The sequence below is a fragment of the Colius striatus genome, chromosome 16 (assembly GCF_028858725.1).
Source record: "Colius striatus isolate bColStr4 chromosome 16, bColStr4.1.hap1, whole genome shotgun sequence".
NCBI classification, from domain to species: Eukaryota; Metazoa; Chordata; class Aves; order Coliiformes; family Coliidae; genus Colius; species Colius striatus.
In genome coordinates this window covers 13,293,682-13,307,011 of record NC_084774.1, presented here as the reverse complement: position 1 = coordinate 13,307,011, position 13,330 = coordinate 13,293,682, and the positions used below count along the sequence as shown (strand labels likewise).

The 13,330-nt window shown below is 36.8% G+C and overlaps 1 protein-coding gene across 1 annotated transcript; it reads right to left on the bottom strand.

The window, feature by feature from the left end:
• Positions 1 to 631: 631 nt before the first annotated feature.
• Positions 632 to 11,573, bottom strand: CTCFL (CCCTC-binding factor like). The gene is given in 11 exon segments (XM_062008885.1): positions 632 to 714; positions 2,869 to 2,989; positions 3,778 to 3,960; positions 4,563 to 4,715; positions 5,506 to 5,663; positions 6,945 to 7,065; positions 7,721 to 7,854; positions 8,328 to 8,498; positions 10,152 to 10,202; positions 10,205 to 10,355; positions 11,418 to 11,573. Coding segments are annotated over 11 exon segments (1,482 nt in total).
• Positions 11,574 to 13,330: the final 1,757 nt, after the last annotated feature.

Genomic DNA, 13,330 nt, shown 5'->3' with positions numbered 1-13,330 from the left:
AAATATGGGGCACTAAAACCCTGCAACTTTTTGGCACAAAATTGTATTTTAGCATCATGAATTCTGTTAGAAGCTAATATGTTTGCAGAAAGGAGATGTAGTAAATGTTCCTTGCACAAAACAAAAAATCATTACTTTTCATGTGCTCACCTCAGGAAAGTACAAATAGCCCAAAGTTCATGCAGCTCTCAATTCCATAGAGCTACTGAGGAATACATTTGCTTTAGATCAGTATGGAATTCTGAGAGTAAATCTGGAAGAAAAATAAAATGCAAGGTGAAACAAATCAATCTACTTTTTCATAAATTACTCTGAAAGTAGTTAATTTTTTCTTTGTTCTGTAATGACACATATGTAATACAACAAATTATGGTTCCCTGAGAGCAATTTCATTTAGGTTACACAGTAGAAATCAGAACAAGAATTAAAAATGGCACAGGAGGGTTTCAACAGCTTTCAATCAGCATTTTTTTCTGGCTTTCTAACTGGACATAGTTACATACTTTGAACCAGTCAGTTACAATGAGTGAAAACACGCGAGAGCAGAGTCCTTTCCTGTGTTACTTGTCCGTCATGTTGAGAATTACTTCAGAAGTCATTTCTGTTTTCTGTTCTCTTGGAGTTGCTGTTTCTATTCCATCCAAAACAGGAACAATCTCACTGGTAAAAGCTTGTTTTTCCCCGTGGAGATATCTTGGAACGACTCCAGGTCAACTTTGCAAAAAGAATTAAATATTGTGGTGATTAGCCAGAAAGACTTGCAAATATTTCAATAAATTTAACAAATAGGCAATTTAATTTAGCAGAGAAAATACTGCCAATATGTAACAACAGCATATCTCATCTTACAATTTATTAGGAGAATGAATATATTTTATGTTGAATATTACATTCAAAGCCATCACAGTGGCTTCTTATCAGACAAAAACTAAGCATGGATTTAACTGGAAATTTAATTCTCAGCAAATCATTGACAGCATCAGTCACACAAGTAATCTTTTGTAAAGCCACACACAGGATCCTACAGGCAAGTTGTGCCAGAAGCAGACAGTGATATATACTTGCAGATCTCAACTTTGGGAAGAAATCTTCTGGAATCAGCACAGAAATTTCTAATATTTCTGTGAGTCAGTTAAAGGACTGAGTATTTGCATGAGTAATATCTAAAGACACGTTATCTTAACTCCAGAAAATCCAGTTTCCAGAGGGAGGTATCTGCAAGACACTGAAAAGAAATTATTTCCATGTAGCAAAACATTAATAAACATAAAAATCTAATTATTGCAAAAACATAAACACTGCAGCTCTAACATGTCTCTCTAACCATACCATTACAGCCTTACTAGTGAAAACAGAAGTGTCAATGCTAATGTAAACTCAGCTGCTGATATATATTCATTAGATTCAGAAAAGCTCCAACATTTCTTCCTCTCACTAAAAATTTATCCCAGCGTCATTGGCCACAAATCAGTGTAGATACAATCTGATATACCACAATGTCAGGTTTTGGGACACCTAGGCCTCAGATCTCCATTCTTGTCTCTTGCTCTATAGAAAAACCACCTGAAGAGTCACATCAAGATTATTACAACTTTCAAACAGCATCTGGGAAGCAGAGGGACAAAAATTTACATGATATTCTGGTAAGGAAGAGCTATATTTTGTCCCTGGTTACCCTGAAAGTGACCTCAGAATCTTATGACCAGCTCTTACCCTGCAACAGTGCAGAGACTCAGCATTAGATTAAATAGAAAACGGAAGGCAGGATTCATGAAGATACAGGGCTCCTGCCTATGGCCTAACCTAAATAAACATGTATGTTGTGCTTTGTCAGAAATGCACATGAATGAAATTATGAGCAGACATCTTAGATTGTAAGGTGAAACTTCTAGAATATTACTACCTATGTGTTTTGAGAGAATAAAAATCAATACTTCATATGGTTTTGGAGTTGCAAATAAGACAAAACATAAACAATAGTATCAGGAATGTGCCAGCATAGCCCAGACAGAAATGGCATTTCACTGTGGAGTTCTCCTTGACAAGACATCAACTGACTATTAAGTCTACCATTTTGATCTGCCAAAACCTCAACCTTCTGGGAATCTTAATCTACTGAGAAAAGATGAGGAAGCAGAAGAAAGATGAAGAAAGAGATAAACTATGGACCATCTTTTGGTTTATGTTGAAGTTTATAGAATAAATGCTGAGTGCTCAAGAGCTCTCCACAATGAGTAACATCAAGTAACTACAAGTGAGTTTCTGATTGCTCAGACATACTCATCCAAGAGCTGATCACCTCTGCAGTATGACAGAAGAATGACTCCAGCTATTTAAACCACTAGCATTTGTATTACTATTTGATCCCTATCTAAGAGAGAAAGAAGATGAACAATTTCTTAAGATGTACTAAGTCTTTTGTGATTAACATGCAATCTGAGTTCTGAAATGAAGAAGTTTTCAATCTGGTCTGTATTAAAGCAGTATATTGTAAATCATGAGCTCTTAAGAAAACTGAGTATGGCTCAACTCAGTCATTATGTGTTTCATCCTCCTTTATAAAGGCAAAGAAAATTTGTACAAGGGAAGAGAAAAACACAGTTGTAGGCATTGCTAAGCAGAGAGCTTAGGAAGATGTTCAGTTTAGGGGAATAGCAGTTGCAGAATGCTACCTGAGCAATGACCCAACTGAGGTGACAAGGATTTCTAACATACAATAAAGACTATTCTGAAGCATTCTTCCATTATTAGCACTTAAATTAGCTCCATTGTGAAACAGTAATTAAATAGCAAGGGAGATTCACTGCCTTAGCCTTTTATTCTTGATTCTAATTTACATTATTAAATTCTAACTTATCTGCAGATTACCTTCTTGCTTAACAGGCTTTGGGTTCTCATGGGCTTTATTTTTGCCCTTGCTTCTTTTTCTGGGTGTAGCAGTTTTTGTCCTCACCAATCCACAATTTTCAGCATGCTCATGCATATTATTCTGTTAGCATAATGGAGCATAAATATATTAATCAAATATTAATGTATGTAAGCAATTTAACACACACACACAAAATAAATATGGTTCTGACAGACAAATTTTGGAACACTAAATCAAGGGCTGCCTTAGTTAACAACCTCCATAAAACTCCTGAAAATTGTTCCAGAATACATATTAAAATTCTGCTTTAAAGGGACATTGCCATTTGGTGGGCATAAAAATCAAATGTATCATTTTCTGGTTCCTGGATAAGCAATAAAGTTTTACATATAAAACTTGAATGTGGAAAAAAGGTTAAATTTACTTTAGAAGTGTGCAGAGTCAACTCAAAACCAGAGGTATGTTCTCATTGCATATGGTTTTGAAGAAGCGAATACCAATTTCTCACTTTTGTTGCTGAACTGGTCCTAGAACTCTTTCACTTCAATTATCTTTCCAAATTCTTTAATTTGTCTTAAAATTCATATATCCACACTGCCTTTTTATTTAAGAAGACTGCTGTGTTAAACATTAGTAACTTCAATACTGGATTGTACAAACCAGCACCAATCCTCAAAATAGGATGTGGCAGATATTTTCTACCTAAGGGGGAATACTATTAAGTTCTTTATTAATCCCCCAATGTAAGGTCTGAGAAAGAAAACAAACAAGTTGTGTTGGCTTAGCATTAAGGAGTTAACATTCCACCCAGTACACTGCTTTTTACGCTCAGTCTTTTGTGACAATATGATCTGCAATACTTAGCTAAAGATAACTCTGCTGAGATTCCTTAAAAGGAAGTATCTTACCCAGAGTGAATAGCCCTTACTACATTTAGGGCATTCATAAACTGTAAGCTTAATATTGGAATCATGGTGCTTCCTACAGTGAAGAGTGAGAAGTTGCTTCTGTCGAAAGCTTTTGCTGCAGCACAAACAAGTGAAGGGCTTCTCATCAGTATGGGTTCGTTGATGTACAATTAAGTGTCGTTTCTGAAACAAAGAAAGGATCTGTTGCCCAACTATCCAGCTCTGTGACACATGTTCAAAAAACCACAGAGGCACACAGAAAAGCAAAGCCTCTTGCATAGACTCCTTAATTATCCTCCACTGTAAGGGGATGCTGAAGAACACATTGGAATACTGCCCACCAGCTTGGAGAAGGTCAGAGGTTTTTCCCATCAGAATGGAGCAATGGTACATTCCAACACATCAAGGCCAAAGCAATGCTATTCTAAATGCAATCTTTAAAACGTTCAGTTCAGACTGAATTTATTCCGTTGTGCCACTGAAAAATCGCATTTAAGGCACAAATATATTTTATTCTCATCACAATGTCATTGAAAGTGATTACTCTTACTTTATACTTCTAAGCAGTTCATGTGCAAAAGATTTTCAAGATAGCCTCAGACCTCCCAGTGTTTCAGTTTTACTCTTTATTTGTGAATAATTTATAATGCAAATAAATATGACCAGACTATTTTAGATTGCAGTTACCATTTTTTTAGTCTTAAGAAAAATATAACCCCAGAGCCAACTCTATCTTGCCAAATTATCAATTGAACAAGCAATAATTTTTGAGTGAATTTAAATACCTGCTTGCATGCGTAGCTGCACTGATCACATTTGAATCTTTTCTCATTTCTGTGGGTCTTCTTGTGCAGAATAAGAGCATAGCGCTCATGGAAAACAGCTTCACAGTAACTGCATTTCATTGCCACTGCCATGTAGGAATGGAGATTTCGCAACAGTTATTAAAAGCAAATCATTTTAATGGTGAAATTGCACTCTGGGAAAAGATCTCAACTAGTTAAGAGACATTTGAGTTTACTGTATCACCTTCAATGCCCCATGAGTATTATATAGCCTGAAAAGTATTTTTAATATTGATGTAAAGGAATTTAGAATTCTAAGAGTTTTGAATGCTTGAAGTGTAGCAAAACCATTGCCTTCTGGAGTGATGAAATCAAAAGTCCATATGCATTTTACTAACTAATGCAATTACATGTATTCCTTTAAATGTCAAGGACAAAGTGTCCAGCAACTAAACAAACAGTACAATTTTAGATTAGGAGGTAAATTCCCCATATTTACTAATATATTTACTCTAGTTCTCATAGCTAGATGCTATATTTCAACTCAAGTTGAGAAAGACATAGAATGCAAGGACTAGATGGCTTTATATAGATCTGATTATTTCCTATGGCTTTGAGAGAAAAACTTTTCCATACAACTTGGACATATATTTTTGTGAGGTACCTTCTTACTGAAAACCAGAAGGTTACAATGCCACAGGTATGGAGCAAAAAACCCAAACCACTAACTGCTTGTTACTATGCATTTAAAACAAATAAAACCATCAACCACAAGATGTCACCACATCTCCTTGTAGGAGGAATTTACCTGTAAAACAATAAATACATTTTCCATAGAAATATTCTGAAATTATATCAAGTCATACACATCTAACATCATTGTAAGCAGTAAAAATTAGATATTTCATCTCTAATTATCTCTACATTTTCAGTTTTTCCCTTTAAACTCACCCAAGTCCCCTTTTCGTGCAATAAAGGTGTTACAGTGTGGACACTGGTATTTTGGCACATTTTCTCTGTGTTTCTGTAACAAATGGACCTTCATGGTAGCACTTTGAGTGAATCTGGTCTGGCAAACATAACATTCATAGGGTTTTTCACCTATGAAAACATATTAAAAGAACATATGCTTAGAAACTCTACTTATTTTATACAAATCCACAATTGCCAGAGATTTCATCATCCATGACCTAACAGTAACAGTTTCTAGACCAACCAAACTGTTACTACTGGTTGATAAGGTACAAAAGGCTAAACAAGTTTACCTAAGTTTGCACAGCTGATTACAATACAAAAGCTTGTCTTCCAGAATCTGTGAGTCAAACTGATGAAGCATAAAGCCATTACTATAACCCTAAACTATTAATCAGGAATTATTTTAAGTCTCTTCTATTCTATATTGAATATTTAATATCCAAAAATACAGAATTATCCTGAAATGTGCAAGGAGACAAAGTTCACAGTTGTAACAATATCATGATAAAAGTGATTCAATTCCAGTCAGTGGTAATGGTGGAAGAGAAAGGTAAATTATTTTCTTGCCTTTCTTCCCCAGAAAATTACATCAGGTGTGAATATCATCAGAAATTCCATCAACACTGGCAACTGACAGAGTGAAACAGCTAGTCCTGAGGACCCAACACACATACAGATTTTGAACCAACTCCAGACTGGTTCTGTGGATTAATTCTCTACAAGTACTGGGTTACACTCTTGGTTCTGGCTGGACACTTGTGATTGACTCTCACCAAAAAAAGAATTCAGTTTAATCACACTAAACTGCCTCAAGATATGAACCAAATCATAGCAGGTGGAGATATTTGGAAGATTTGATTCAAACCACACTCTCACACTCTGATTCAAACTAATCATAACATATATTACATATCATAATTGAGCTAAGTTAAATGCTGAAGTATATGGTAAATACTGCCTTCTGCATGTTACACAGCCATGATTGGAACACATTGCTTTCAGTGTTAAAACAATTTAATCCTTTGTTGACCAAATCAGTTACTGGCAATGTGGGGCCTCAACAACGTCCACGTTTTGAACATATGTTTTAAACCCTCCCATCAGATATATCTCCATATAAAATTCACTAATTGAAAAATAAAAAGGACAACTTCATCCACAGAAAACAAGATCAAATAGATGAAATATTTTTCTAACATAAAAAAGTTCAGGAGCACAGCAAGAGTGTAGCATTGCACAGATAGCTTTCCAATAGCCAAACCCAGAATTAAAAAGAACATGTTTTCAGGCATATTTTTACTCAAAATCACAAGTAAAAAGACTGCTAATGTCTGAAGTTACATAACTTCAACACTATGAATTCAAGGGTCTAAGGACACAGACTTAATCATTACATCAGAGCCCTACCTGAATGAGTTATCTTGTGCCTTTTCAGATTATATGCATCTTTGCTGGCGTAACTGCAAAGGTCACAGGCATATGGACGCTCTCCTGTATGTGAGCGAACATTTCGTTTCATTTTCCTTGCCTAGTGTAAAAATAAGAACTTTTCTGTAGTAACATTTATATGACAGACAAAATAAAATATGAGCCATTTTACACAATACATCTATTGCAATTTTAAATATTGCATGAATCCCAGAGTTAGCTCACCCCCCCGCCTTTTTTTTCCCGGACAATCAGGAAAACCTCTTTCCCCAGATGATCTCTCAACATGAACAAAGGGAGAAATTTTGTAAGACAAACATAAAAGCTAGGATTTGGAAATCAGCTGAAGGGGATACCTACTACCTTAAGGCTACTTGGATATGCCAAACATAAAATTCTTCAAAAATACTCAGGGAAATAAATGAAAAACCAAACTCATTAACCAAAGTCTTTATTCATCTTCAAGTCTCAGTGAAGCACTTTCATTGCAAAAGTTTAATTCACTCTACTTTTTTTACTGTTCCTGTGATATGTTCTACAGAAATACTGTAGGTATGCAAGCTAAAATTAGGAGTTATCTAATATTCAGTTCCTCCATTTATAAACATACTTAATGCTACACACTGCTAGACTCCTTCAAATCCATAACACTGTTCACTTAAATAAAATTAAACATGATTGCAAATCTAATTAGCAAGATAGTGTGGAATAAAGTTCAGGCTTGCTTACAGAAGATTCAGTAAAGCTGTACTTACCTCTACACTAGAATATTTACATACTGAACACTTGAAAGGTTTTTCTAAAGTATGCTTGTAACCTCTGTGTCGTGAAAGCTCACTACTGGTCACGAATGCTATGTCACAGTTGCTGCATTTATAGGGTCTGATCCCTTTAAGAACATACCATTTCTTAGATTTTATTTAGTAACACAACAGTATGATTTGTCTGCCTTAAATCAACGTGCATGATTTTGGAACAGAACCTCTTCTGAGATACTGAATTTGTATATACAATAAATGTACACCATAAGTTTATAACAGACACAATTTATCAATTTGCTTCATACAGTTACATAGCAAAATGAAAACATCACCAAAAAATTCTGTTATGCACATAGGAATGAGATACCACTGTCAATCAGTTGGGAAAAAAAATTTAGAACAGTACTTAACAAAAAAAATCAAAGCATACATAGAGAGTTACTAACTACAGACCATGTCTTTGCAGTGTGGAACTCCAGACAAAATCAGAGAAACTTCTGAGTAGAAAATGATCACAGAATAAAGCTCTAAGACAAAGTCATTTGCCTGTTAATTAAACTTGCCAACAATATGTAAAATGAAGTATTTTCACGTTAGATACCTGCATGTATGTTCACATGGTTACGCAGGAGACTAGCTGTACGAAAAGCTTTAAGGCAGATGTGACACACATGAGGTTTCCCATCAGAACGGGTTTTCACGTGGTGATTAAGTCTTGATATCCAGAGTGAGGTGAATGTACATAAACCACAGCTGAAAACTGCTTTTTCTTCTGTGGGAACAAAGATACATTTACATATAAGCCACGGAACAATGACCTTACTTTTTTAAAAATAATACTAATTTTTATACAGCTCCTCTACTTTGGGTAAAACTATGTCATACTTCTGTATTAAAGGACTTCAGAATACAATACAAAACATCGAGTTGTTAGAAAGAAATTATTCTATTTAAGACTTCATTTATTTGTCCCAAAAACAGTGTCATGTGTTAATGATACAGTTTAGAACCTAATCCCAGTAAATCTAACTTCTAGCCTAGCTCTCAACTCCAATACAGAATCACAGAATCTCAAGGGCTGGAAGGGAAACTTTATAGCATTATTAAGATATGACTCATCAAGGCACTTACAACCTGTGCAACACACTTTTTGATGACAACTATATAATTAGTACAAAGTAAGTTTGTTCAAAGATTCAGAAAGGGCAGGTTAAACTATTATCAGTTCTCTGGAAGTCCTGAATCTGTAAAGTGTATGTAAATAAAAAATATTTGAGAAAAAAAAGATAAATTCCTTGAAGAAGTCGTAACATAAATTTATGCTTTCTGGATTACACAATATTTCCAAGTTCGTGGCACAGCAGCAATGAATTTCTTTTGAGCTTAACAAGTTAAGAGTAAATGTGCAACACTTTCAGTTTTGAAGAAGGTTTGAAACCTTGAAATGGCAAGTATGTCATCTTTGAAGAGCCTTTCCACAACAGTTTTCTCAGCCCCCAAGTGCACTCCCTATAATGATTTTCATGCTGAGACCAAAATGTATTTTATACAATGCTTTATACCACACAGAGATGTGCAGCTAACACTTCAATAACAGCAAACAAAACCACTTTATTGTTATTTAGTCATTGTGGATTCAAGCCCACACAAGAGAACATTGTTCGCTTTGTTAGAGCTGCTCAAATGAGACTGACACAAATGCAGCAACTAAAGGAAGGGACATTAATAATTTGTACAATATTCATACTTTAAACAACCTCAGCCAAGATCCCTTAATATCCAGATACTAGGGCATACATTTACAGACTCTTCAACATTACTGACGTCGTAGAACTTTTACTAAACACATATACAGTTTCTAGGGAAACAGTTGCTTCTCTATTCCCTTCTGAGGCAGTTCTTAACGTCCATAATATACTTTTACGTTCCTAAAATCTTAAATCATCCATTTGCTACTTTCACGTAGGTTCTGGGAGATAGCTTGCTGACAGGCATTGATACTTGCATACCACCCTCAGCCAGCAACTTGGAACCACTCTAAGCTCATCCTTAAACCCCTGAACAATCACATTTTGAGGCTGACTGAGGGAACTACGAAAAAAGTAAATGACTAGGTTTATTCAAAGGCATTTATACATTACTAACTTTGAAATCTGCCTGAAGGTTTCAAATACCACATACTATTCAAAAGACCATCAATTTCTAAATGCCATCCAAAATGACTCTCCTTAACACAATGCAGATTACGTCAGTCTGAGCAGGTATTTTTTATCACCTGAGGCTGAAGTACCCCTTACTCCTTCCACAGAGTATTAGATTTAACCTAATCTAAACTTTAACACTGAATATTTAACATAAAATTTCAACCTCACTTCAAAAATCTAACTTATCTAAAAATGAACTACAAAGACTATTAACTTTCTACCTTTTTCACATTGTGGAGCACAAGTCTGGAATTTTCGATTCTTGGGACTGTTTGTTCTGATGGAGTTGAATATTCCTGCTCTTTATCCTCACTGTATGAGTTTGACAAATCATCACTAGCTTTGAAGCTCTGGCGCATTGTTTCCTCAAGAGTGAACAAAAGTTCCTTTCCTCCCCCCTCTTCAGATGGGGCCAGTTGCTGGACCTTATTTTCAAACACAGTGACAACATTACCTCTGTAAATCTATTTTAAAATGTTTTACAACTTCCCTAACCAAAGGTGGTCACTAGTGACAAAACTACTGAGCTATCAACAAAATTTGATCTGCTAATTAATTTTGATTTTCAGCTTTAAATACGATGGACAAAACTGCAACAAAACATTTGCATGTAATATACAGCAGCCCCACCAGAAAATGAACAATTACTAAAACTGAGCCTTATCTCTGGAAAATTTTATGTAAAATTTCAGAGTATCATTTTAAGATTACAGCTCTGAGAGCTTAGAAACTTGTATCCTCATTTTATTAAAAGGCTTTCAATTTATTTTCAGTACATTTGCCTTCTAAAAGAAAATGTCAAGAAAGTATGCTCTCAATTTTTTACCAAATACAGGACTTCTGTAGTCTAATTGTAATGCTTTCTTTGTTACATGGTAATTAACAAGGCTATGATATTTTTTTCACTAGATAAATTTGAGACCTCAGAAATTACGTAGGGTGGCACATGACTTTTAAAAGAAAAACATTGTAAAACCAATAGCTAGGACAGGATAAATACCAATGTTTGCATGTTCTTCCAACAAAATGCATTTCAAATGAGACCTTATTACCTATCCAGCTTTAATGACTACAGTACTGTACTAATGCAGAAGGGAAATTTTCTAATGCTACTTAAAAGCACTAAAATGACAAACTGAATTGGAAACTTGTCTGAATTTCAACACGTTAGTCATCTAGAAAGGCAAAGTTTCTAGTTTGCCTTTTTAAACATGATATCATGGAATCATAGAATGGTAGGGGTTGGAAGGGACCTTGAGAGATCATCTAGTCCAACCCCCCTGCTAAAGCAGGTCCACCTAGATCAGGTCGCACAGGAACACGTCCCAGCCTCCTGACATCCATATGAGCTTATTAAAAGTTGTACAAAGGATTAGATATTTAAGTCCAATAAATTTCAATGCCAAGAAAAAAATAATACTGAAGTCAGAACAAAAAATAGTGTGACAGTACAAGGTAACAGCTAACATTATCTTTGTCTCCACCACACCCAGAAGTTATATCTCAATCAATAGCAAGTCTGGTGGTTTCTCTGTTGGCTTGCTTTCTGAACTCTTCACTTGCCCTTTTTCTTGTAAAATGTTAATCTGCGTCAGCCCTAAGTCATAAACAACATAGATATCTTCCCACACACTTACAGTCATGCTTGCTGGCACACTGTACAGCACATCCTGGCCCTCCTGCAGCCCAACTGCCCCAGCCAACCCTGCCACGACCGCCTCGTTCTGTGGAAGGGCAGTTATCTGATAGACTCCCTTCAAATAGTTTTCTTCTACCTTCACGCACACTGCAAACACCAAGTGTTTTTCACCCTCATCAGCAGATGAGGACTGCTCTGGAGGGACACTTGCCCCTGTTCTCATGTCAAGGCCTGCACTGTGGTCACTGACACTGTTCTTCACTTGCGTTATCTCATCCCCATCACACTCCTGTCGTCTTCTGGTTTTTTCTGCATCCTTAGTTTAGATGAAAGGCTCCAGCAGCCCTAAGGCCACATATGCTGCTGTTCAGAAGGCAAGGTTAGAAACTGCACAAATCACAGGCTTTCAGGACAGTCCCCTGTCCCTGCCTTGCACTCCATCCTTTGACTCACCTCGATGGCCCCCTCGCCCACAGACCTCCTCCACACTGGCTGCCACAGCATGCCTGCCGCCTCCTGCACCTCCCACCGCCACACGGAGCACCCCTGCCCATACCCTCGCTCCCACAACCTCCCAGCGCCTCTTTCCCTCAAACCTCCCGCTGCGCCTCGGCCGCCGTCCTGAGAGCCGTTTCCTCACCTGTTCATTCCCAAAGAGGTGCAATGGGTTGACAAAGGTGAATCGCCAGGTGCAAGGCCCATGTCCGACACTCAGCAAAGAGCCCTTCTCCTCACAGTGAAAGTGCTGCGAACCCACACTACAAGGAAGCAACACCTCTGGTTAAAAGCCGTCTGTCATTTTGTCATGCTCGAGTCCTAGATGAAGATCTCTCACAGGTCTTAATTGTAGGCCCTTAACCTTCTGCTCCCACTTGGCTGGAGACCACAGGCATAAGCTCAGTTGGTTTCCCCGCTTGCAAAATATTTGAAGTACTTCCCACGTTTCTCTCACAGAAACACTTCAGCCGGGGTGCCATGTCACTGGAGTGCTGCTGAAGAGCTGGCTGACTGCTAGTGCCGCAGCATCTCTTACCCTGGGAGTTGAAGTATTTTGCAAAATTGGCTGAAGTACGTTTGCAGAGGCAGTAGAGTGATATGTAAGCATCACTACACTATACTTTAGGCCAGAATTGGTTGTTCAATGAGAACAAGGACGTTTTAGGTGTAAGAGTTTTCCAAAGATATTGTAAAAATGTCTTTGAGGTAAACTTGTACGATTTGAGAGGCTTAACGTTTAATCTTCTGTACCCTTCTAGACTAGCAATTTCCAACCATCAAACATTTTATAAGACTCGTGTACTATTAATACTCCATTGTACACTAAAGGACAAATTTAGAGCTTTATCTCTAAATAGTAGTTCAGTGCATTACAAAGTACAGTACATTACAAAGTGACTATGGCCCAGCATGGTCCAGATCCTACTAAACCACAAACTGAACTTTAAACAAAATGAAACCAAACCAAACCATAAGAAATTCTGTCATTTCTTGCCTGTGTAAGTAATCCCTTAAGACTGTATTTCATATTTGTAAAATATCCTTAGCACAAAATAGCAGCAAATGCCCCCGTTTAGCTGTGCTGTTCCATCAGGCGAGGTGGTGTTTTGCACGAAGCCAGTATTACAGAGTGTGTTTCTAAGTACAATGAACACCACTGAGTACTCAGGATCCACATATTCCATTTCCATTGTATTTAGCAGGGTTATTATTACTACTTCTGCATTTTTCGTGCCTGAGATATCACGTGCTATACTACATCAT